This window comes from Engystomops pustulosus, chromosome 2, assembly GCF_040894005.1.
Source record: "Engystomops pustulosus chromosome 2, aEngPut4.maternal, whole genome shotgun sequence".
Taxonomy (NCBI): domain Eukaryota; kingdom Metazoa; phylum Chordata; class Amphibia; order Anura; family Leptodactylidae; genus Engystomops; species Engystomops pustulosus.
Window position 1 is genome coordinate 231,490,183 of NC_092412.1, and position 27,385 is coordinate 231,517,567.

At 42.3% G+C, this 27,385-nt stretch overlaps 1 protein-coding gene across 1 annotated transcript in view; it reads right to left on the reverse strand.

Annotated features, from left to right (window-relative positions):
• Positions 1 to 27,385, reverse strand: part of EPHA6 (EPH receptor A6) — a 585,002-nt gene that overhangs the window by 21,324 nt on the left and 536,293 nt on the right. The window contains exon 13 of the mRNA XM_072138516.1: positions 21,050 to 21,259. Within this exon, the coding sequence (XP_071994617.1) occupies positions 21,050 to 21,259 (210 nt within the window). The remainder of the gene's footprint in view (positions 1 to 21,049; positions 21,260 to 27,385) is intronic.

A 27,385-nucleotide genomic window follows, 5' to 3' on the forward strand; every position in this document is an offset into this window, starting at 1 on the left:
GTAAGAGATCACCTTACTTTTAATTGAATTTGTGCTTACATTTCTTGCAGGAAAAAAGCTTCTTAAGCTTATTTATTTTAGTGCGCCAATTTCATAATTAATGCTTTTGTGGTCGCTTAGTGTAGCGGCACATGGCAATGCTATATAACTGCACCGCTTATCTCCAGGTTACTTTGGAGCGAAATTAAGCAGCTAAGCTCCAACTTTTGTCATTGCTGGAAGTATGGATATAATGAATTCTACATGGTAATGCGAAATATACAGAACATTGTGCAGGCGCCAACATCTGAAGGCGGAACAGCCATTGTCACATAATGGAAACTTTGGGCATACGAAATGCAGCAGAGGCAGGAGGAGAGAGCCGCTCTGCATTTTTCCATAAGCAAGTGGATGGGAAATAGCCAGAAAATATAAATTACATGGAGGGATTTCTTTTTTTAATAAGTTCAAGTATCACCTGCTTCTCAATGTTTAGCCCTCTCATAGACAGCTTAGTCGCTTCACTTGGTACAGTGGGGAAAAATATGATTCAGGCATCAACCAATTGTGCAAGTTCTCCTACTTAAAAAGATGAGAGAGGCCTGTAATTGACATCATAGGCAGAAAACAAATCCAGAAAATCACATTGTATGCTTGTTAAAGAATTTATTTGCAAATTATGGTGGAAACAAGTATATGGTCACCTATAAACAAGGCATTTCTGGCTCTCACAGACCTGTAACTTCTTCTTTAAGAGGCTCCTCTGCCCATGGCCACCCAAACCACCCACCAAATTTGATACTGAGAAGGGCCTTCACCTGTGAAATCCTTGTGCATCTGTTACTGCTCTCAATACACCTGTACACAAGAGCCATTTTAGGATCTTTGAAGGTCCTCCAAAGGTCCTGAAACCACAGATTGAAAGCAGCAGAAGGGACACATCCTCCATTCCGTAAGAGCTGATTCTAGTCCATATGTAGGAAGTGATTCCAGACTTGTAGGGGCTATAATATTCATACAGCCCAGGGCCCATGGTAGGCTTAATCTGTCCCTGTTCAAAAGCGTTATTCATGATTGGACAAAGTGTTAATTAAGGGGAAAGGCCAGGAATGTTTAAAAAAGGAAGGGTTTGTGGCGGGGAAGGGGGCGATATCCAGGTGTCCCTTTGAAGTCAGCAAAGAAAGACTTGAGGTCAGGGGTTATCCAGATGTATCACACCATCCTGTCATAAAGGCTAACAGCCTCAGAAAAGCTAATTGCCCCGTAGTTTACCAAATTTTTATACACAAATTGGTTTAATATTTCATCACAGGGAATATCCAGCACTGTAGTTTAAAATTCCAATTTCTTCATTCAAAGATGTTAACTGAAGATTGCATTTTTTCAGATGTGTTTCAGGCACAATTAGCCTTTAGTCTAAAACATGGAAAATAGATATTAACCTAGATTGAGGGCTGCATGGTGGCTTAGTGGTTAGCATTACAACCTTGCAGTGCTGGGGACCTGGATTCAAGTACCAGGGTCAACATCTGCAAAGAGTTTGTATGTTCTATCCGTGTTTGCGTGGGTGTCCTCCGGTTTCCACCGATACTCCAAAACATACTGGTAGGTTGATCAGATTGTGAGCCCCATCGGGACAGTGACCAATTTGGAAAGCTTTGTGTAGTGCTATATAAATAAAGGAATTATTATTATTATTATAAACTCATAGTCTAAGACATGTAAAATTCATGTCAAACACAGATCACATGTTCTATGACGCGTTTTGAATAAAGAATTTGGACCCAAGCAGGTTGTTTGCACAGGGAACTTGTAATTGATATGGACGAAGGATTAGGAGTGGTGTGAGCTATTTGGTTTTCTCTTTTAGTATTTTTGCTTCCGGGCTAGTTAAGTGGTGTAAAAATTGGAGACAGGTTTGCTTTTGCAGCACGGTGGCTGAGTGAGTAGCGCTTCTGCCTTGCAGCGCTGGGGTCCTGGGTTCGAATCCCACCCAGATCAACATCTGAAAAGAGTTTCTATGTTCTCTCTGTGTTTGCTTGGGTTTCCTCTGGGTCCTCTGGTTTCCTCCCACACTCCAAAACATACTGGTAGGTTGATTAGATTGTGAGCCCCATGGGGACAAGGACTGATTTGACAAGCTTTGTGCAGCGCCGCGTAATCTGTGTGCGCTATATAAATAAAGAATTATTATTATTATTTAATCCTAGCATCCACAGGGAATACATTCATATTGGAAGTATAAATCTGTATATCCATCTCTAGATGTAGCTGTAATGCACACATTTATTAGGTGCGAATGTACAAGAACTTTAAATAATAAGTCACCAATATTGTTATTTAGATATTATACAAATGTCTTAAATTGCCAAACGCACTCAAAACACACCTGACTCAAATTATCGAGGTTATCACAAGCGCCGGTAGATATTGTTTTATCTCCCCAAAGTGAGAAATTTCAGAAAATACTGTGTCTCGGAGATTAAGTGAAAAAGAAAAGTAAAATGAACGTTCGAGCCTTTGTCCACATGGCGCCATCATTCAGCGCACTTGGAATTTCTTCCTTACTTTACCCATGTTTTATGTTACATTTTACACTATCTGTCAACCCGATGGAAATCACTATTGATTTCTCCTGCCGCAGAAACAGCCACAAATATGTTTGTGAACATCCTGCAGATTGCAGCCGGCCGAGGTGTTTAACTACTAATCCGGGCACCCGATGATTTACCGCCTATTAATGTGGAATGTGGGAATTAGTCATGTGACCGAAAGCCGCCTGTAATTAAGTTTAACGGTCTCGTCTATAGACTGCGAGGCACTATTACCCGCTGCCGCTCTGCCTTCCATATCCCAGGGTTACAGACATTGCCTTATTAATAATCATATCTCATCCTTCTCCCGCACCTGGCACTGAGGTTTACAGAAAAATCATGATGCATGGCATTTCTGACTCGATTCTTAAAATAAAAAAAAGTAACCGAGAAGCCAGACTACAGAAACGGAAACCTCCGAGGAGTAATTAATCCTACTGAAACTATATTATGTTTAGCACTAAGGGGAAACGTTAGCAAGTCAACCTAGAAATGAGCCGACTCCAACGCGCGCGAAAACTCGATAGGAATAAGTAATATATAGAACACGCCACGTAATTATCATCCCAACTCATTTGGCTCTAATTTATTTTTCTGTAGCGACGTAGTTTTATTCTCTGTCGTGTACTTTCCATTTACTAGCGCTCTTCCCTGGAGTGTGATTTTGGGTATTTTTCTTGTTGTTCTGCCTTTTCTCCTCTTATTTTTTCCCCTTCCTTATTATATTCCGTAATGTAGAACAGTTCATCATTCCCTAAAGTTCTTCAGCTTTATGAAAGCAACCTAACTGCTGGTGGCTAAGCAGTTAGACCAGCGAAATTCCTTCACAAGATAAGTGTTGGACCTACACTTGAAGGGGGTTGTCGGGGATTCGGCCATTAAAGAGGCCATTGACAGTAGCTGTGGGTAATATTGCAGCTCAGTAATTATAGAGAACAGAACACTGCTGATAGACGGGAGCTGACGGTACTGCTGGATATTGGAAAAAATCTATTGGAAAAATACTTTTATGGGGTCAGTCTGTTGGCCAGTCCTGCTGAACTCACTTGCTTTTCTCAGATCTGTACTGGATTCAGACACGTCATCTCTTCCAGACATGTAATGAGTTTGTTAGACCAAACTATGATGTGTACAACAAATGCTACATGGTTAATTTGGATAAATTTGTGTCTAATAGTGCATTCATGCATTGCCTATAAAATAATAATTTATTATTCAGATAGTGACACATCCCTTTAAAAGGATTACAATAAATCATTCTGAAAGAAAATCTGCCATCAAAATCAAAAAGGAACATACTCCTGACTGTTAATCGTTTTATATTTGTTTTTCATGGCCTCCTTCCTTCTAAAATCAACTTTTAAAATATGCTTATGCTGAAGGGCTCTAGGGGCGTTACAAGAGCTCCTCCATCCTGCAGATTTACAGGTTGTTACAATGAGCAGAACATGTCTCACTCAACCGCCTGCCTCGGCCGGTATAATCTAGTAGTAGCAGGAAGTTCAGGGGGATGGAAAATCTGCTCTGCTAATTGTAACAGCCTGTGAAGCTACAGCACTGAGAGGCTCTGGAAACACCCCCTAGAACCTTCCAGCTTCATTAGCATGATTGTAAAAGTTTAGTTGATTTTAGATGATTGCCAGTCACAGGGCCAGGATCTATGAGTAATATTCTCTGGAAATGTTATTTCATGGTGAAATCAATACCCGTGTCCAGTGTTGGACTGGTCCACCAGAGTACTAGGGGATCTTCAGGTGGACCCAGGATCTAATCTAAAAATACCAGAAGTCCAACAAAAGACAACACAATTTGTAGGCTTCTAAGGTCTATTTCCTGGGTTGTTGGCAGGTGGGGCACCCTAAAAAATTTAAACCATTTTGTACCCCAACTTAATGGGAAATGTTTGGCGCTTATCCCTGGCTGAATCGAGTCACTTCTCCAACCAGTGATTGTCTGAGGAAACACAGGGGATACACAAAGAAGGGGAGCACAACATGACCCATTGATATATAGAAAGTGTAACATCCAGCACAACCTACACAATCTACCATTTTATGACCACGCTGTTTTGGGTGGCTTTTGAAGGACTGCAATGTAAATAAAACCAGAGCCAATTTCCCTGAAAGTAATTCAGCAGTGTAACCATATAGGGATTAACACACAAAACACACTGAGGGTCAGCTCACCTGTTTTCAATAGCAGAAGAGGACACGCAGTCAAGACAGAGGAATGAAAGAAGAACTCCAGCTTGGAAACTGGATCAGAAAAATACAAATCTTCCAGCTTTATTTTTCTTCTTAATAAAACATGTACAAACGAGAAGGCGAAGGATATGAAGGATCCATGAATAAGATGTTTTATCGAAACATGTAGGCTTGTTACAGTCTTGCACACTTGATAGAAGAAGAAAAATAAAACTGGAAGATTTGTATTTTTCTGATCCCGTTTCCAAGCAGGACTAAGGTTTACAATGGTTTTCTAGTTGAGCAATATCATTCCTGCCTCTGCATCCCCTGAGATCCTTGACTATAGTGGTCGATAACCCCAAATATTTTTGTGACGCTGTGAATGTACACAAAGAGCCTGGGTCCCATGTAACAGGCAACAGAATAGAATAAAACTTGTTCTCCTTCGTTCTCTTGCACTGGCTTCCCAGATTCATCCGAAATCCCTTTAAATGCATAGCAGGGTACATGCTCAGAGGTGTACGGACCCATCACACATGATGTTTAGTGTCAAATACAATCTGTCTTATGTTCAATCAGAGTCCATACTATATATTCTCCCTAATATGGGGCCATTCAAAGGAAAACACGGAATGCCAGGTACCACTTCATATGGAGTGATGGGCGCACCATACAAAAAGTTTTGTATCGCCATAAATTTGAGATAACCTTTTGCTTCCTCCTAAGCATTTACCTTTTCTCTGCCCTATTGTTTCTTGATCCTTGCGTGCCCTATTAGTGAGAGCTCTGCAATTTCACTTAGATCTATTTTTACTTATTATAACATTTGCTTGCCTCTTATTTATCTCCATATAAAGAGTATGAAGAGTCGTATGAAATACACTGGGTCACAATGTCAATCCGCGGCCGCTTGAGCTACAGGAGAATGGAGCCATTTAAGTGTAATCTTCCAAGAGGTCAAACTGATGGACCCCTGATGTAATATCTGTTATTTTTTCCAAATGCATTCAGATTTTCCATTGACAGTGTACACAGGCCCAACCCTAATAGCCAGGATAAAAGCGGGTGACTGACCCTTTTTAAAAAGTGGTTGCTATCGATTTTTTGACATTACAAACTTTGCAAACATTACAAAATTCTGACGAGGATAAAAGATAATCTATTGTGAGATGATTGGGAATAATCACAGAACTTTGTAGAGCATTTTAAGTGAAAACAGGTGTACAAGCCGTGAGCTTTCATTTCAGAGCATGGAATTGCAACTTCTCCGACCCAATATAGTGGTTGGGCAGGGAGAAGGAGGTGCCGGATTGTGCCATAGGCTGGTGCAGAACATTGCTGCTCTGCGCCTGAGCACTGCCCATTGTCTGTGCTCATTCAGGCAAAGGCTAAGGTGCAATTCTGCACAAGGTCATACCTTCCATAGAAGTGCCCCGCACAGGGTTGCCAGGATTTATAGATCTGCTGCGTTCTGGGGGGGATATCAGTGTATGTCTCACCCATCCCCTTTCATGCCACCAGCATATAGTAAATGTGCCCCAACGTCTGCAAAGCTTGTAGTGGCCTACATAATGATTATTCTGAATTGATTTGGGGCTTAATAGAATTTTTAGAAGATAATTGTTCCACCAATTACCCTATGCTCTGCCTAGTTGAACACCACAGGATAGAGGGAACGTTTGTGATTGTTAAGGGTTTGACGTTGTGATCCTAAATTGTCATGAGAACTGAGGCACCTCATGGAAACTTCACACAGTGTATGGACCCTCAGTTATCTAATACGTATCCCCTACCAATAAGTTGGAAAAGAGAGATCATTGACTGGGCAAAAGTATAGTTCAACACACTCTTAGGCACACAAATGTGGACAAATCCATCAATGGACAAAATAATTTCAATGGACTCATTCACATGTATGTGACTTCCACAGTCTCGTGTGTGAGCCGATTGGACTGGACTATGGGTTCCCTGTTTACGGCCTGAGTTAAGGAACAGGTAGACTTGGGAATAGGGGTCCTGCACTACACCAATCACATGTCCAAAAACACCTTTGTTTAGTCCCCAGCCCTAGGGCTAAGCACCCGAGGCCCTATCGTTTTGGACAACTGTATGAATATGGTGTACTCCATGTGTCTCTTAAGCTACCCTTAATTTTTGATAGTCTCTCTTGGATATGTTTCTAAACTAATACATTTTAGAAACTATTATTTTCTACAATTAACCACATTTAGTTTAAAATTTAGAAAGGCAGAAAGAAATATCCGGAGCCAGCAGGAGCGTTACCTCCAGAACAAAGGAGAACAGTTCTCTCCACTTGTGTTTCGCTTCCGAAAAGGTGTGCGTGATGCGTGCAGAATGTGTTGCTTCCTAAATAATAGGTTTTGAGGCTGCGCTGCCCACACAATGTTCTGAGCACTCGCCCTCCCTCGTTATTTATTCTGTGTCTTTCCATTATTAGTTTTCTTCCCTCGCTGTACTCTTTATACTTTTAATTAATGGCACCACCTCTAAACAAGACACAACTAAAAAAGGACCACCACAAAATTGGACTATTTATGTTTTTGATTATTTTTATAGATTTTAAAATAATTTAGGTGGAGAAGGATTAAAATGTAATGTCTACGCCTCCTATGTAGAATTATGGGTAGAAAATTTCCCTAAAAGATTATTTGCAGAGAGGATTGATTTTTCACATGTAAATCAGTGGAGCAATGAGAAATGGATGTACAGTATTGTAGTATCTCTAGGAGTGTGTTCACAAATGCAAGTCCTCTGTATCAGTTTTCCCCTGGCAGAAGGGATCCATATCTTTTTGGGGGATTTATGTTGTCCAACGTAGCTTCAGTTGATCAAAAATATCTTCCTTTGGGGTTTAACTACGGTATATTATCTTTATGAGCACTTTTTGGCTCACCCAAATGTCAGTTGTGGCAGCATAAAACTACTAGTCGCACCAAGGGCGAATTAACACTGCCATGGGCCTGTAAGGATATTTTAGCTTCTACAAGTCTGGAATCACTTCCTACATATGGGACTAGAATCAAGCTTCGTGGGGAATGGAGGATGTGTCCCTTCTGCCTGCTTTCAGTCTACATTTTCAGGGCCTTTGGAGGACCTTCAAGAGTTCTGAATTGGCTCTTGTGTATTGAGACAAAGAATAGATTTCATGAGTATATAATTTGTGGGGTGGTTCCCATGACCATGGACCCCCTAAAAGTCTTGGGCCCGGGCTACTACCAAAACAGACTTTATTATGATCTACTATTGGGTGGGATAGTAGATGGGTGGGATACAACCAATATATGAATTCACTTTATTAAACTGAATTCACCCTTGCAACACCTAGGGACAATTTTCTTTGAAGGGTTATTTTAGCTACATATCCCAGAAACATTACCCTTGGAGTCCATGCACACTAAATCTCCTCAATAAGTGTCAATTTCTTTCAAGAAGCAAAACCAAATACTTTGAATTTTTCTGAACTGGATAAACACGAGTCTTCTTTTACTAGAGTTAAATAGACCCACCAGAAAAAATTATTCCTGGGACCAACCAGGCCGTCAGACGGGCCGACGGATTCGGACTGAGCGCTGGATTTAACATTTAAATTGTGTCGCAAGACAATGCACTTACATTCACCAGGAAAAAGAAGGGGAACTCTGGCGGACCTGAGTGGGGAAGCGACACATGCAGGATATTGGGCGCATGATCTTAGTGAATCGTGCTGGAGTCCTTGACTGCGGCCAACGCACGAGGGGATTGTGACAGGACTGGGTGAGTAAATGTGCCCCATTGTGCTTTTGACGAGTTTTTAAAAAGAATTCCTGGTATCGAGTGCTGGATCGTTTGTTCATGTAATCAGCTTGTCTCCAGTCCAGGAGTGATCTTCAGCATGGACTTACCTACAATGGCTTGGTGAGCAGGTTCAAGTGTTTTTATGAACCCCAAAAGGAGCACAGAGCAGGAGTAGGCAGTACTCAGGAGGACGCATTCTAGGAACCGGTGACATTACTGAACGCACCTCCACTGTATGCAGCACCATGTACATATCAATCTGCTGTAAATCTGCTCTATTCGGTCTTGCTGAGTAGTCAGCTCCCTGTAAACATGGAAAGTGAACATCTCCCCTTCTCATCAGGTTCACTGGCTGAAGTATTAATGCATTGGCTGACACAAAGGTGAATGTGGGTTACAGCAAAGAGTGGAAATCAATGCACGGTCTTCCAGAGGAAGTCATTCTCCAAAATATAAGGACATGGATGGACAGGCAAGGGCATATTGTAATGTAGTCCTGGGAATATCAACACAACTCTTTAGAACAGACTAAATGCTGCTAAGTCTTCGGAAAATGCTTTTATTTTCTATTATATTCAATATGGAAGAACTGCTATCGGTTGGGTTCACTTATGATTACGGATGACATATTGGGTTCTCTGCAATGTAATATTCTCAGATTCACAGTCAGCTATAATAGAGATGTACAGAATGGAGCTATGTGGATATGTTCTTTTCACATCCAGTGTCAATTAGAATATCTGTTTTTTATTACTTTTATGTTGTTGGTCTTAAATGTTCTATATAAAGTATAAAACCAATATGAAGAACATGTGCATGTGCAGGGAGATAGGGAACTGAAATATAATAAAGGCATTTTTCTCATTTCTATTTGTATGAAGTTTTAATATGGAAGACAATTTTCCCATTGTTCTGGGTATAATATATGCTGGATTATATTTCTATGTAGATTTACATTTATATATATATGTGGATCCGCACACAGCCGTTGACGTTACTGGTGGGCTGGAACTAGCTAGTGATGTCGCCGACTGTCTCCGGATCAACGGGCAGGACCAGGCTGAACTTCAAAAAGTGGGGCAATGCATATTTAATTACTCTTCGGAACCAGAGGCACTCTCTGGCTCATTAGCTTATTTTTATAATTTTTTTTTAGGTGCATCCAAAAAGTTCCCTACGTTCCAAAAACCTGTTCCTCATACTTTAACATGCATTGGCCAAGTAAGTTTCGGTAGTCTACCATTAGAAATTCCACAGATGTGATTCCACATGGAAGAGCGGGTGTTCCCGCAGCAGCTTTCTCACATGTACTACTTTTTGGCAAACTGGGTCTGATGAAGGTCATGTTTTGACCGAAACATTGCGTGAATTATATTTGTCTGCCTCTTTGTAAATAAAAACACCTACTGAGAATAACATCAGTGAGACTGGATTATATTGAAACTACATTGAACGGGATTGGAGACCCTATCCAGAGTATCTGACGCACAGACATTTTTGTCTCTCATTGGGGCTCATTTACTAAGGATGCGCGGACCACACAAACGTCGGATACTCCAACAATGACCATTTTGCGCCACATTTAAAAGGGGATTTTGGCGCATCGGCGCCGGCTTTCAGGCAACACAAATCTTGGGGCGGTCCGTCGGACAATCCGACGGATTCGGACTGAACGCGGGATTTAACATTTAAATTGTGTTGCAAGACAATGCACTTACATACACCGGGAAGAAGAAGGTGAACTCCAGAGGACCTGAGTGGGGGAAGCGAAACATGCAGGATATTGGGCGCACGATTTTGGTGAATCGCGCCGGACTTCGTCAGACCATTCGGATCGGGGATCGCAACAGGACCGGGTAAGTAAATGTGCCCCATTGTGTCCCACTTTACACCAACTTTCTGGGAATCCATTTCATTAGGGTTTTCTCTAATAAGAAAGAACAGTCAAAATATATCTGGAAATCTTTGAGACTTAGTTTTACCGATGGGGGTGATTTTGGAGCTGGTAAGCTCCCGTTATTTCTCCATATTTCCCTATAAACCTTGAAGGGCAGAACATTTCCAAGGGTTGTGATAACGCTAAATGTATCATATATCTGTGACCAGAAGGCAAGCTGTGTTTTGGAAAACACCAAGCCCTCATTTTACTATAATGGGAAATGTTTTTGTTCCTGCCCTAGCAAAAATGTTTTATGTAAATACAAAGCTCAGGCCAACTATATCTGCCAAAGTCAAGCGTGCCAGCAAGCAAAACTCTGAAAGTGCTGATGTTGGTTTTTGTTTGTAAGAGTAGACTTTACTTTCCTATACATTTTGCAAATTTAGGTCTAAATACGTAGACATTACTAATCTCTACTACTGAATGTGAAATACATGAGCCTCGGCTATGTATACATGATAGTTGTGATAAACATGGCCAGGTCATCAGTGTTGGTACAAATTCCCTCCAGCCTCATCTTAATTAGCCTAATTGAGCTCTCCATGTGGTAGAGCTTCAAAGGATTTCCCCAGCCGCAGAGACTCCAAGGATCTCTGAGGCTTCCCTGCATTTCTTAAATAAGAGACAAAAAGTCATAAAAATCTCAGACCAATCTGTTGGTTGGGGACAGTTATGGAGTTATGGGCCAGCTCAGCCCAAGGGCAAATACATTTTTTGGAATCTGTATCACCAGGGAATCGTATAGCTATGATTCTAGCATTCTTGTACACCGAGATACAAATATCTCTGAATGGAACAATAACATATGGGTCAGGTTTGGTATCAATGTGATCCAGGAAATCACCCGGATTCAATGATATGAGAACCCTGACCCAATGACTTCCTCTTGAGAAGGTAAAACTTCCCGAAGGTTCTGGATCTAATACCAAGTAAGAGGGATCTCAGAGCCCTCCAATAGGTGTGCAGGGGTTTGTCTGCACCTACTATAATCAGAACACCACTGGTGCCCATTGTCTTTGCCTGGGGGAACGATTCACCATCACAAGTGCAAGAAGCATCTTGAAGTGTGGGCTATCTGTTTCGATTAGGCCCCACAAGGTAACTAACTACTGATACTTGTAGTCCTTCCCATGCACTTTGTACTCTGCTTAACTGTATATGTATATATACATTGTGTGTAATGTTTGTCTAGTGTGCCCTTAGTATAATCCCGTTATGGACCAGGCTTATATTAAAGGAGAGCTGGTGGTGGCTTATTTGGGTTGATAAGGTTCTGTTTCACTGAGGCTAGTGATAGGGGTCTTATAGACATTCAGGGCTGTGATTTATTGTTTTGCCATATCCAGAGGTTGTGCGGACCACTGTAAATGACTTCCTACGCCTCTCAGAACCCGTGCATTCTGGGAGTGTCTATAAAAGGATAATTAACTGACCTTGCGAACCCATCAGGGGTCTGAAACGTCACGTTTTCCTTCACAATGGTCATCTCTACGATTGATATGTTACTATCTTAGTCTACGTATATATATGTACTATCTATAGGGCTTAATGTGCTATTTTTATAGTAATCCTTCCAATACCTGACATATCTGATATATCAATACATTCTTCTACTTATCCTGTCTGGTTTTTAGTCCATAGCTCCATCGCTGTATCACAGTTATATAATATGAAGCGCGTGGGTGCCATTGCTAAAATCAAAACCAGGCCCCCAACTTTAACACATTGTTCAAAAACTTTTATGCTATGTTATGTTGCAAAAAAATATAGTACAAAGCTACATAAAAAGTAGAGATTCGCACTAAACTGACAATTATTCTATTTTCAATAACCTTCTCCACACGCATGAAGTTGCTATGATACCAGTGACAGGATCCCGAATGTATAAGAATATGGAGAAGCCTGAACAATAGAAGCTGATGATCCATAATTTGCATCTCTGAAGAATATTCTATAATAAAGTGCAGTGGTAAAGCCATGGAGGAGAGCAGAGGCTGCCGAGGCACCGTCACCCCTGTGTCCCTTCTATCACAGGACTGAGTGGCTCCATTGTTAAATTGATCCAGTTTCCATCTCTCCATAAGGTTTTAGAAGCTAAATTGAATCAGTGTTTGGGGGAATTTTGAGCATTCCTACAGATATCTTTTATATTCATAAACTGTATTAATAAACTGTTCAGCCCAACATTTTCTAGGACAAAGTGGTGAATGGCAGATATTTATAGTACCGTGGGTACGGAAAGTATTCAGAACCCTTTACATTTTTCACTTTTTTGTTTCATTGCAGCCAATTGGAAAGTTTAAAAAAGTTCTTTTTTTAGCTCATTAATGTAACCCCCCCATCTGGACAGAAAAAAAACCAGAAATGTAGATATTTTTGCTAATTTTGCTAACAAGAAAACTCAAATATCGCATGGTCAAAAGTATTCTGCCCCTTTGCTTAGTATTGAGTACAAGCAGCTTTGGGGCTATTACAGCCATGGTTTTTTTTGGGAATGAGGCAACAAGTTTTTCACCCCTGGATTTGGGGATCCTCGGCCTCTTCCTTGCAGATCCTCTCCAGTTCCCTCAGGTTGGATTGCGAATGTTGGTGGAAGCCATTTTCAGGTCTCTCCACAGTTGGTTATGATCACAGAGATGTTGTGAAGCCTCTGCTTTGTTATTTTAGCTGTGTGCTTAGGGTCATTGTCTTGTTGGAAAGAGAACATTTTGCCCAGTCTGGATATCCAGGATATCTCTGTACTTGGCTGCATTTATCATTCCTTTAATTGTAGTGGTCCTATCCCTGCCCCCATAGCATGATGCTGTCACCACCATGTGTCACTGTTGGGGTTGTATTTGGCAGGTGATGAGCAGCGCCTGGTTTACTCCACACGCAGTGCTTAGAATTAACACCAAAAAGTACAATATACATCTAATCAGACCAGAGAATCTTCTGAGGGAGTCCTTCATGTGTTTTTTTGTAAACTGTATGCAGCTTTCATGTGTCTTGTACTGAGGAGAGGCTTCCATTTGCACACACTGCCACAAAACCCATACTGGTGGAGGCTGCGGTGACTTTGTGTAACTTTCTCCCATCTCCCTACTGCATCACTGGAGATCAGAGATGCAGTAAAGGTTCTTCTTAACCTCTCTCACCAAGGCTCTTCTCCCATGAATGCTTGGTTTGACTGGATGGCAAGGTGGAGTAAGAGTTGTGGTAGTCCCAAACGTCTTCCATTTAACGATTATGGAGGAAACTGTGCTCTGAGGAACCTTGAGTACTGCAGAGATTCTTTTGTAATCCTGGCCCGATCTGTGCCTTGCCACAGTAATGTCTATGCCAAAATATTAATCTGTCCAAGGATGGCAGATTAGGTGGCGTTAATTTCTGTTTGTGTTTCTGTGTGTGAACTGCTTCTTAGGCCTTTGTGTGTTTGGATTGATTGAGTTGCACCCTGATCTCTGCAGTTCAGCACTGTCCAGCAAAGGGTCTTAGGTCCGATGGACAGCTAATGCAGTCTGTTGCTGGAGGTGTCCAGTATCTGCCTTATATTCCTGCCCAGTCCCATCAGACCTTGCTGGTTATATATCTATTGTCTCCTCCACACTCAATGTCTCCCCCACTAGTTCCCCTGCTGTTAGCCCTCATCCACAGATCAGTCAAACCAGCTGTCAGTCATCAGGCTACAATTTGATCCTTACAAGTGCCCAGGTGAGAAAAGAGCTGAAAAGACTCAAAGTGGGCAAGGCTGCAGGACCAGATGGTATCAGTGCAAGATTAATCAAGACCTGTGGTGATCAGCTTTGTGGTATCATTGTACATATGTTCAACATGAGCCTGGAGTTGGGAAGGGTACCACAACTGTGGAAAACATCTTGTGTGGTACCAGTTCCAAAAACACTTCACCCATTGGACCTCAACAGCTACAGACCGGTGGCATTAACATCCCATTTGATGAAGGTCTTCGAGAGGTTGGTTCTCGCACATCTCCGCCCTCTAGTGAGCTCATCTATGGACTCCCTACAGTTTGCTTATCGGCCAGGCATTGGTGTAGATGATGCCATCATCCACCTTCTACATCAAACTCTTTCTCACTTGGAGAAACCTGGGAACACTGTGAGAATAATGTTCTTTGATTTCTCCAGTGCTTTCAATACCATACAGCCAGGGCTACTAAGGGACAAACTGGATCTGGCTGGAGTGGACCACCATCTCTCTAGTTGGATCCTAGATTACCTCCCAAACCGACCTCAATATGTGAGAGCCCAGGACTGTGTGTCGGATACTGTGATGAGTAGTACAGGTGCACCTCAGCGTACAGTTCTGGCTCCCTTCCTCTTCACATTGTACACAGCAGACTTCAGGTACAATTCATGTAGCTGCTACCTCCAGAAGTTCACTGATGACTCTGCAATAGTCGGCCTCATTACAGGTGAGAACGACAGGGAGTACAAAGAACTGATACGGAAATTTGTGGACTGGTGCCAGCGAAACCACCTTAGGATTAATGCTGGGAAGACCAAGGAGATAGTGGTGGACTTTCGTAAGCACAGTCCTCCTTCTCAACCGGTGGTTATCCATGGGACAGACATTGAGGCAGTGAAGTCCTATAAGTACTTGGGTGTCCTCCTCAACAATAAACTGGAGTGGGCAGAGAACATAAACGCACTTCACAGGAGGGGTCAGAGCCGGCTACACCTGCTCAGGAGGCTGAGGGCATTCGAAGTGCGGGGGGCTCTTCTTCAACTCTGTAGTGGCATCAGCCATCTTCTTTGGCATAGTCTGTTGGGGAAGCAGCATCTCAGCGAGGGAGAGGAGCAGACTGGACAAACTGATTAGGAAAGCCAGTTCTGTCCTGGGGGGTCCTCTTGACACAGTGCAGGTGGAAGCTGAGAGGAGGACACTGTGTAAGTTGAAGTCTATTCTGGAGAATAGCTCCCATCCCTTGCATGAGACTGTGGTGGCACTGAGGAGCACATTCAGTGACCGACTGCTTCACCCCAAGTGTGAGAGGGAGCGTTATCGTAAGTCATTCCTCCCCGCTGCCATCAGGCTGTTCAACAAACAAGGCCCAAACAGAAGTAACCTGTGCCCCCCACCTAACCAGTCCCTGCAGGTCCCATCCACAGACTAAACATCAAACTGCCGATCATTTTGTCTTTTTATCCCCCTTTTCTTTTTGTTCATTTATCCCTAATATTATTGTTGTACTTCACTCTCTGTACCCTCTCTGCTGCTGTAACGCTGTGAATTTCCCCACTGTGGGACTAATAAAGGATTATCTTATCTTATCTTATTTCATATCTCAGCTTGTTTCTCGCTTGTGCTATTGCTATTCTATTGCTTACTCAGGTTATTTACTTACTTGGCTATTGTACTATTGGCTATACCTCTGTGACTCTGTTTCTGTACCTTATACGCTATCTCCATTGTGACCCGGACCTCTGACCTCGCTTTCTGTGTTGGAGAATGAGTCTGATATTTTCTGTAATAGAAATACTGCATATGAGTTTAAAATGGTAGTAGATGGATATTTATATAGACCCCCAGACCAGGCAAATGGATATAGAGATAGTCTCGGTCTGCTGCTCCACTAGCTAAAAACAAAGAATGCCAGTTCCAAAAGAAGGGGGCTGGCGATATACCGTGTAGAGGAGTGGATAGGCTAGACTATATGGGCGCTGACCACCGGTAGAGGAGTATCAACGGCATTGAACACTGACTCAACTCCAAAGTACTTAAATTTCCATTTATTGGTATAAATATTATATTATAACACATAAAATATATTATATTATTATTATAACACATAAATTAAAGTGTTTAAAAAGGCTTTAAATCTTTTCCTATGTTTGAAAAAGGGCCGTCCCACCCGAAACGCGTTACAAGGATGTATATTATTATTTTTTAAAGCCTTTTAAAACACTTTATTTATGTGTTGAGTTTAAATAAAAAATGGAAATTTAACTCGAGTATAAGCCTAGTTTAAAAAACCCAAACTCGGGTAAACGCGATAAAAAAAATATGTTTTACCCGGTTTTTGTGGTAAAATTATATGGGCTTATACTTGGATGGGCTTATACTCAACTATATATGGGTACTTTTATACTCCTCTACCAGTGGTCAGCGCCCATATAGTCTAGCCGATCCACTCCTATACACAAGCGAATGGATGACTCTGAAAGCCCCCTGACCAGGCAATGCAGATGCTCCAGGCCTTCCTTTTACTTTTTATTAAACACGTCATCACTGACGTCTCGGATCCCCCATCAGTAGTGTGCACAGCACTGTGAAAGGAGAAAGGGGATTGTATCGGTCCCCTGTTGCATTAAAGAATATCAGTGTGACAGCCCGATCCTACTGATGACACCAGACAGTGCAGTTTCTAGGCTTTTTGGTTTACAGAGCTTGTTACATTGCCCTCATTCCCCCCAATACATACTGCTTACTGTATTACATGCTGTAGAACTTCATAATACCCATGCATACAAAAGTGACCAACACAGTGCATTGTGCATCACTATACCGGAACCGTGCCGACTGCCCACACCATACAGTAAAATGTAGGGCAGTTGGCTGTCTATGTGTCCCAGGCTGTCACTTCCCATGGACATAAGCTTCTCACCCCACTGATATCAGTATCCTTTGAGCGCTTCTCCTCAGCAAGCGGACCCCCGCTCTCCCCCTAAGCACCAAGCCTGCACAGCAGCTCCTTATGCCTTAGAAATATGCAAACTGTGTCTGAAGAAGGTCAGTGATTGACCGAAACGTCACATAAATGTAATTGTTTGCAGATAAACAAAAAACTCAACTAACAATCAGTGTGACTGGATTCCATACTTTTATATACGAATGGGATTGGGACCCTATCCAGAGCACCTGAACAAGCAACTTTAGGTGTGCGGTACAACTCCTATACGAAAAAGGTAATACTCTTGCGACATGCCCAATTCAGAAAATTAATATTGTACACACAAAATGTATTAACCAGTACCCACCAGACGCCATGACAGCCCTACCAGTACACACTGTCCGACACTCCCCAGGGAAGGGGTTGCTTGGTCTTGTGATACAATTTGAAAGTTAAATCCCGCTCTCATTCTGAATCAGTCAGATTGTCTGACAGCACGTCCCCCGATTTGTGTTGCATAGAAGCCAGCGCAGCTGCGCCAAAATCTGATTGCGTGCACCACAATCCCTGCGCAGATACCATCAAAGCCGTGCAATACCGAAACCAGCGAGCAGTCCGACAAAAGTGCAGTGTGAGACCCTTAGTAAATGAGCCGTAATACATGTGAAATAAGAATAAAAACTCCTCACACTGGCTCGGAGGGCTGATGCAGGCGCAACTTGAGTTTACTTAGTTTTTTCTGAATACTCAGCCATCTACACAGCAGTTTATACATTTTAAAGAGACACTGAGCATAGAACATGCACAAATAATAAAACATATTTCAGCACTTCCTCTATTGAAGTCTTTTTTTGCTAATTTTTCTATTTTAGGCTTCTAAAATTAAAAAAAATATATGATTTAATCTACTCAGTATGTGGTCAGCCATGACCCCCTTCCCTTCCTCCCTATTGCCCATTAACTGACTGTAAGACAATTGGCTGTATCAGTAAAAAGATAGTTTAGCCCTCCCACCCCAGATAAGCCCCACCCCTCCATCGATCTTCAGTCAAATATGGAGCAGATAAGCAGGAGATTCAACTTTTTCTTTTCTGCAGGATTTACAAAGAAAAACCTTAGAGTCCTTTAACTGACTGTAAGACAACTGGCTGGATCAAAAGATAATTTAGTCCCACCCCCTGGCTGAACCCTACCTCTCAGTCGATCTTCATTCAAAGATAGAGCAGATCAGAAGGAGATTCAACTTTTTTTTTCTCTCCAGGATTTACAAAGAAAATTCTTAGAGTCCTGTCCCTGATTTAAGGACAACTGACTGGATCAGAACAAAAAGTAGTTTAGCTTCACCCCCTGGCTAAACCCCACCCCTCACTTGATCTTCAGTCAAATATGGAGCTGATCACCAGGAGATCCACCTTTTTCTTCTCTTCAGGATTTACAAAGAAAGTCCTTAGAGTCCTGTCACTGACTGTGAAAGAACTGGTTGGATCAGAACAAAAGTTAGCTTAGCTCCACCCCTGGCTAAGCCCCACCCTTCAGTCAATGAAGCAGATCATCAGGACATTCTACTTTTTCTCTTACTATATACAAAGTTGTACATTTTAGTAAAATGCTGAAAATATTACAGGCTGACAACAATGTGGGGAAACTTTATCATCTCAGATTTCTATGTATAACTTTTTTCTGTTACTGTTCCTTCAAAATCCAGTAATAATATTGGGATAATCCATGCTTTTTTTTATCTCTGAAGTCTGAGTATTAGTAATACTACAATCCTTAGCCGAGTAATAATACTGTGATGATCCAAAATCGACCCCTGGGTAATACGACCGACTGAGGTAATCGATAATTTACATCTTCAGTACGTGGCCGCTCCGAAAAATCCTCTCTGCAGATGACTGCGCCCCTTCCTCTGTAATAAGATGATCGCAGACAAGGCCAGGGATGAATGAGTGAATGTGCGGGAGATCTGGGTGAGCTGTCTAATGAATAAATCAGTGGCAATAATTAAATGTGAAAATGAATAAACAGCTGAATAAGTTAATTTATGAGGTTGTTTAAAGGAAACCTACCACTTCTGAAGGTAGGTATGAGATACAAACACCGGGCACCAGCTCAGGGTGAGCTGGTGCCGGTGCTTAGTCTCGTTAGTGTTAAAACCGCGGTATCGCGGTTTTAACACTTTTGAAACTTTCTAGCAGAAACTGCTTCGGCGCTGCGCGCGACCGTGCGCGCGCAACGCCTGCGGCGTTTCCAATGTAGGCGCGCGCACGATCGTGTGCACGAAGCGCCGAAGCAGTTTCTGCTAGAAAGTTTCAAAAGTGTTAAAACCGCGATACCGCGGTTTTAACACTAACGAGACTAAGCACCGGCACCAGCTCACCCTGAGCTGGTGCCCGGTGTTTGTATCTCATACCTACCTTCAGAAGTGGTAGGTTTCCTTTAAACAGTGCAGGATCCTCTGTACATGGCAGCGCGCCACATCAGCGCTGCTAACATAATCGATGGTGAGGAGACTGCAATGATCTCTGCCTGCGGCACAAGCACAGACCTTGGCTTGGACTCTCTAGACATGATTTGACTACTGTAAACTTCATTTAGGGTAATGTGCATCCTGAGCCAAGGACAATGGAGTTATGGAAAGAATAGTAAAGCATATAGTAGGTGGCCGTGCTAAGACAAAGGGTGTGCATGTCAAGAATTGTGAATGTTGTGTATTATAGGACATTTTAGATTAATAATAATAATTCCTTTATTTATATAGCGCTCACAGATTATGCAGAAATTGCCAAATCAGTCTCTGTCCCCATGGGGCTCACAATCTAATCAGCCTATCAGTATGTTTTGGAGTGTGGGAGGATATCGGAGGACCCGGAGGAAACCCACGCAAACCTTAGTAACAAGGTCCTACATGCACAGAAGGACTCTATCACAGTCTAGTGCAATGCCATGTAAAGATAGATTAATGACTAATAAATTGTGAGGCCACTCCTCTCCCCTGTGTTGAGATGATTTTTTACTCATTTGACAATTTAAAAAAAAAAAAAAAGAAAAAAAGATCACAGGCACTGCTGAGAGATTTATTAAAGGGCCAAAGCCACTTTAATAAACCTGTTCTCCAAAGGCAGTCATAGAATTATCACATGGAGCCGCCTAAAGATAAATAACCCTCATAGTGTCCTTTCTGCAGGCAGCATGTTACAGAGCAAGAGGAGCTGAATAGATTGTATATAGTGTCCTATCTGCAGGCAGCATGTTACAGTGCAGGAAGTGCGCTGAAGTTCCCCGAGGCCAGCCGGAGTGCACGATCCTATACTTGGTGAAGGTAAGCGCATGTCCCGTGACACTTTTTTTTTAAAATGCGTTTTTTCGAATCCGCCGGGTTTTCGTTCGTCCACGCCCCACAATTTCCATCGCGTGCATGCCGGCGCCGATGCGCCACAATCCGGTTGCGTGCGCCAAAATCCCAGGGCAATACAGGGAAAATCGGCGCAAAAACAGAAAAATTCACGTAACCCGTCGGTAAAACGCGATTCGTGCCCTTAGTAAATGAACCCCAATTTCCAATCTGCAATCAGCAGGTTATAAAGCAGGAGGAGCTGAGTAGATTGTACATACTGTCCTATCTGCAGGCAGCGTGTTATACAGCAGGAGAAGATGAGCAGATTGTACATAGTGTCCTATCTGCAGACAACATGTTATAGGGCAGGAGGAGCTGAGCAGATTGTACATAGTGTCCTATCTACAGGCAGCATGTTATAGAGCAGAAGAGGCTGAGCAGATTGTACATAGTGTCCTGTCTGCAGGCAGCATGTTATACAGCAGGAAAGCTGAACAGGTTTTATTCAATGAATTAGCTTTGACTGGATTGCTCCTTTTAAAGATCTTTCCTCTATCTCCATCTCGAATATAAACCTTACACTGAAGTATCTACATGTGAACTTACTGTGGTTGTGTAAGCAGCTTCCGGGTCATCTTCTAACACCCTTGACAGTCCAAAGTCTGAGACTTTGCAGACCAGGTTGCTGTTGACAAGGATATTCCTGGCAGCCAAATCCCGGTGAACATATCCCATATCGGAGAGGTATCTCATCCCTGAGGCAATTCCTCGTAACATGCCAACCAGCTGGATGACTGTAAAATGGCCGTCGTGTTTCTGTGGAATAAAGACAACAATGTGTTAAAAACATGATATAATATTTTATATCCTTAGATTAAAGATAACAATGTACAATCTACTGTAAAACTAAGTACGGTAAATCTTTGAGAAAACAACCATAAATGGCATTATATAATTGGTCTTCTAGGGTTGTGAACTCACAGAAGCTGCCAATATATCCAGTAGAGAATCTGTGATAGAAACTTCTGCGCGTAGAAAAACTTTTGGAAAAACTTGAGAACAAAAGTTTTGCGCAGGGGAATCCTAACATGTCCTAGAATTGCAACCTGCCATTGAAAGGGGGGTCAAAGAAGAGTCACGAAGCCCCAAAAACATGATTGCCCGGACCTCCAGGATCGACAGATGTGGTTGATTTTTAAGACCTTTGAAGAATGGGTTGTGCAGAGTGGGATATAAAAATTTATGCGCCAAAATTAGCTGCCCCCTGTTCAAAGCTATTTGTCCCAACAAGCTTTCCATAGCCAAGGATGCAGGTCTTTTGAAATGGAGGAGAATAAGTCTGACATCTATGGTGACAGATAATCTCCTGAAGAACAAAAGGTTCTGGAATGTTGAATTACCTGATTCTACTTCTCCATAAAATCTACAACCAGGGGAAAGATACACGTTATATGGTTGGCCGATCCAACCAAGATTCATTTGTATGGACATTTCTAGTTCTCGGTCTGTAGCAGAATGTAGAATGGGGCCCAAGCCTTATAGGGGGCTCATGGCCACCAACCAAATTTTATACTGAGAAGGACCTTCACACATGAAATTCTCATACATCTGTTCCTAGTACACAAGAGCCATTTCAGGACCTTTGATGGTCCTCCAAAGGATTCGGAAAAAAGCAGCAGAAGGGACACATCCTCAATTCCTCAAGAAGCTGATTCTAGTACCAGATGTAGGAAGTGATTCCAGACTTGTAGGGGCTATAATATTCATACAGCCCAGGGACCATGGCAGTCTTAATCTGCCCCCGTTCTCAGTGAAACATCTAGTCCCTAATCTAAGTTGACTTGCCTTCTGTCTCTATCCCGCAGACTAATAAGCAGGATGGACCATTCGACAGAAATCCTTTCTCCATTTGGGTTGTTACTAGACGAGGAGGCGTAATGGGAGTAACCCATTTATATTATCCGACTATTCAGCTGACAGAAATGCAATTATCAAATCCATAAACCTGCAGCTGTCAAACACTCAATCATCTTGTCAGAATTTATAATCAGAAAGAACGGTAAGTCATCCATCAGTGAGGTGCGCGGCGCAGTCCTTAATATCTGTGCTTTAGTAACGTGGAGCGGTGATCAAAAAGTTCTGTACAGGGAACTATAGCAACAGATCCAATGGGCCACTGTATTATATATTAGAGGAGACGTTGTGTTGTTTATAGAAAAGCGCCGGGAATACACTGGACTCATCATCAAGCCTGATGTATTCATGGGAGAAGTACAATGCTTCCCCGTATACGTTTCCACTTCCTTCCTAACTGTCGACATGGACTGTGCTTCTCCCTGTAAAAGTTTTTGTCTAGTTTGATATTATAAGCTAAAGGGTTTGATATTATCAGACAAAGCCAACCAGATTGACCTATAGGTGTTTCTGGGTGTTTCTATATGATGATTCTTGGGGATGTCTTCAAGAAGGTGTTTGGGGGGGTGGTGCTATGGATGTTGGTGTTTGGGGATGTCTGTATATGAGGCTGTTTGTTTGTATGCTGGTGTGTGGGGGTCTTTTTGTGTGCTGTTACATGGGAGAGTCTGTGTGTTGGTGTTTGGGGGTGTCTTTTGCTGTTTTTTTGTAGTGTCTTTCTGCTGTTGTTGTTGTGGGTGTCTTTATGCCAGTGTTTTGGGGGTGTCTTTGAATGTTGGTCTTTAAAGTTTTCTCTGTATGATGGTGTGTACAGTCCATTGGGAGTCTGGTGTTTGGGGATTTCTTTGAATGCTGGAGTTTGTGGTGTCTTTTTGCTGTTGTTTGTCCGGGGGGTTTGGGGGTTTCTCCGTGTGCTGGTCTATGGGGATGTCTTTATGCTGGTCTTCGGGGGCATGTATCTATGTGCTGGTGTTTTGGGGTGTCTTTTTTTGCTGGTATTTGGGGTGTCTGTTTTCTGGTCTTTGGGAATGTCTTTATGCTGGTTTTTAGGGGCATGTTGCTGTGTGCTGGAGGCTAGTGGTGTCTTTTTTCCTGGTAATTGGGGTGTCTGTGTGTTAGAGTTTGGGGTGTTTTTGGGTGCTCTATATGAGTTGCTTTCGTAATGTACTTCCAGGCTCTATATGAATAGGAATACAAAGTAAAACCAAACAAAAACCAAAGGCACAACATCAATCACATCTGATATGTCCATAATCATTATTTTCTTACTAAATGGTTAAATGGTTAACTTGTAAGACGAGGGGTGAGATAGTCCCTTGCTTTTCCTAACAACAAATGATTGGGCATGTTAAAATCCAACATGCATGATATTTCTAGCTGTGGGAGGAACATTTGTTTTGCCACAAGCTATATCTATGAACACTCCCATAGACATGACACCTGGCGGATCATTCATGTGTTCTAACTGGTAAGGATGGAGAAAGCTCTTCTACGGACATCTCCGCTGCTAGTTATTGTCCAAAATGTTCTCCCAAGACAGTCAGTTTCACCTTTACATATAGGGGCGATCCCCGATCCAGACTCTCCGACGATGGTCCACGTACATCCTGCGCCCGATATCCTGCATGTGTCGCTTCCCTGCTCGGGTCCGCCGGAGTTCAACTTCTTCTTCCCGATGCATGTAAGTGCTCGGCTTGCACCACAAATTTAAATGTTAAATCCACCGCTTAGTCCGAATTCGTTGGAACGTCCGATGGCCCGCCTCCCGAATTGTGTTGCATGAAAGCCGGCGCAATTCTGACACAATCCGTTCACAAGCGACACAATCCCCTACCCGATCACATGAAAATGCGGCTGCGGGACCCTTAGTCAATAAGCCCCATAATGTTTATGGCGAATATGGCGAGTTGGAATATTTCACTGCAATTTTAATAACAGGACACAAATTGACAAAAAAGCCTCCAAATATTCCTATTCTTTATCTTTCTTTGAATATATATTACATGCATCTGCAGCTACAGCCTTTGGACAGAACCTACAATGTATAAACAGATCCGGAATTTCATACAACCGCACCCAAAAGTAAATGTAAAAACAACAAAAAGTCTCTCAATTCTTTGAAATGGGGTCTGTGCTTTGTACATATAATTACTGCTCTCCTTTTGTAGATAGTAAGTCTATCAAATGCAGAAAGTCTATTCCTCGCCAGCTGTGCAATCCTGGCATTGCAATGTCATGCTTCATAATACACTTTCTATATCAAAGTGCCACCTCCAACCCTCGCACAGCAGATAAGGCTGCAGGATGGTGCGGGGCAGCCCCGGGGCAAAACCTTTAAGGTTAAAAGCTCAGCAGTAATGGAGTTTTCACTTGTCTATCCTCATCCCATGGCTGTCAATATCTGCAGTAATAACATGTCTGCAAGGCAGTGGAGATATGTGCACCACACGGCCCGGCACTGCAATCCATAAAGTCTATAGATTGGAACAACAAGAGAAATTCTACTACTTTACTGTATAGTGGTAAAATATTAAAGCAGTGGAAATGCTGTTATATATTTATACATTTAGAATTTTATATAAAGCTGAAATCAGGGTTAATTATTGGGTTTTTCACATTGCAAGTCATAAGTAATAATCACTTTCCAAGGAGATGAAATAAAATCAATTTGCCTCATTATTCATTTCCAGAGACAGATCAGGATAGCAGATCGGAAAAATATTGAGATACAGCATTGGGCTGATTTCTCACATCCCATACCTCTCTATTGTCAGTGTACTACTACTCTTATCCTCTGTATACAGGCACATCACACTGCTACACCTAGAATCCTGCTTATATGGGCACATCACACTTCTACTACTCTTATCCTCTGCGTATTTGGGAATATAACAGTATTACAACTCCTATCCTCTATATATGGGACATCACACTACTACTCCTGTTATCCAGCATGTATAGGCACATCACACTTCTACTACTCTTATACTCTGTATATGGGAACATAACACTGCTACACCTAATATCCTGCATATATGGGCACATCACACTGCTACTACTCTTATTCTCTGTATATGGGCACATCACACAACTACTACTCCTATCCCACATATAAGGGATTATAACAGTACTACTACTCCTATCCTCTATATATGGGCACAACACACTTCTACTACTGTTATACTCTGTATATGGGCCAATCACACTGCTACACCTAGAATCCTGCATATATGGGAACATCACACAACTACTACTCTTATGCGCTGTATTTGGGAATGTAACAGTATTACAACTCCTATCGTCTATATATGGGACATCACACTACTACTCCTGTTATCCAGCATATTTGGGCACAGCACATGTCTACTACTCTTATCCTTTGTATATGGACATATAACACTTCTACTACTTTTATCCTCTGTATATTCTCTGTATATCGGTACATCACACTGCTACACCTATAATCCTGCATATATGAGCACATCACACAACTACTACTCTTATCCTGCGTATTTGGGAATATAACAGTGTTACTACTCCTATCCTCTATATATGAGCACGTAACAGTACTAATACTAGTATCCTCTATATATGGGCACATCACACTACTGCTACTCTTAACCTGCATATATGGGCACAGCACAAGACAACTACTCTTATCTTCTATATAAGGGCACAGCACAATGCTACTACTCCTCCTATCTTGTATTTGTTTGCTTTATTACCGTTTATAGCCTCTATACATAGGCACTGCACAGTATTACTTATACTATCCTGTATATATGAACACTACACTGTACTAGTACCCATAAAAGTGTATCCTGTATATAAGGGTACAGCATCATACTGCTGCTCCTATCCTGCATATAAGGACATTGTATAGTACCACAGCTCCCATGCTACATACACTCACCGGCCACTTTATTAGGTACACCTGTCCAACTGCTCGATAACACTTAATTTCTAATCAGCCAATCACATGGCGGCAACTCATGCATTTAGGCATGTAGACATGGTCAAGACAATCTCCTGCAGTTAAAACCGAGCATCAGTATGGGGAAGAAAGGTGATTTGAGTGCCTTTGAACGTGGCATGGTTGTTGGTGCCAGGAGGGCTGGTCTGAGTATTTCATAAACTGCTGATCTACTGGGATTTTCATGCACAACCATCTCTAGGGTTTACAGAGAATGGTCCGAAAAAGAAAAAACATCCTGTGAGCGGCAGTTCTGTGGGCAGAAATGCCTTGTTGATGCCAGAGGTCAGAGGAGAATTGGCAGACTGGTTTGAGCTGATAGAAAGGCAACAGTGACTCAAATCGCCACCCGTTACAACGAAGGTAGGCAGAAGAGCATCTTTGAACGCACAGTACGTCGAACTCTGAGGCAGATGGGCTACAGCAGCAAAAGACCACACCGGGTGCCACTCCTTTCAGCTAAGAACAGGAAACTGAGGCTACAATTTGCACAAGCTCATCGAAATTGGACAGTAGAAGATTGGAAAAACGTTGCCTGGTCTGATGAGTCTCGATTTCTGCTGCGACATTCGGATGGTTGGGTCAGAATTTGGCGTCAACAACATGAAAGCATGGATCCATCCTGCCTTGTATCAACGGTTCAGGCTGGTGGTGGTGGTGTCATGGTGTGGGGAATATTTTCTTGGCACTCTTTGGGCCCCTTGGTACCAATTGAGGATCGTTGCAACGCCACAGCCTACCTGAGTATTGTTGCTGACCATGTCCATCCCTTTATGACCACAATGTACCCAACATCTGATGGCTACTTTCAGCAGGATAATGCGCCATGTCATAAAGCTGGAATCATCTCAGACTGGTTTCTTGAACATGACAATGAGGTCACTGTACTCAAATGGCCTCCACAGTCACCAGATCTCAATCCAATAGAGCATCTTTGGGATGTGGTGGAACGGGAGATACGCATCATGGATGTGCAGCCGACAAATCTGCGGCAACTGTGTGATGCCATCATGTCAATATGGACCAAAATCTCTGAGGAATGCTTCCAGCACCTT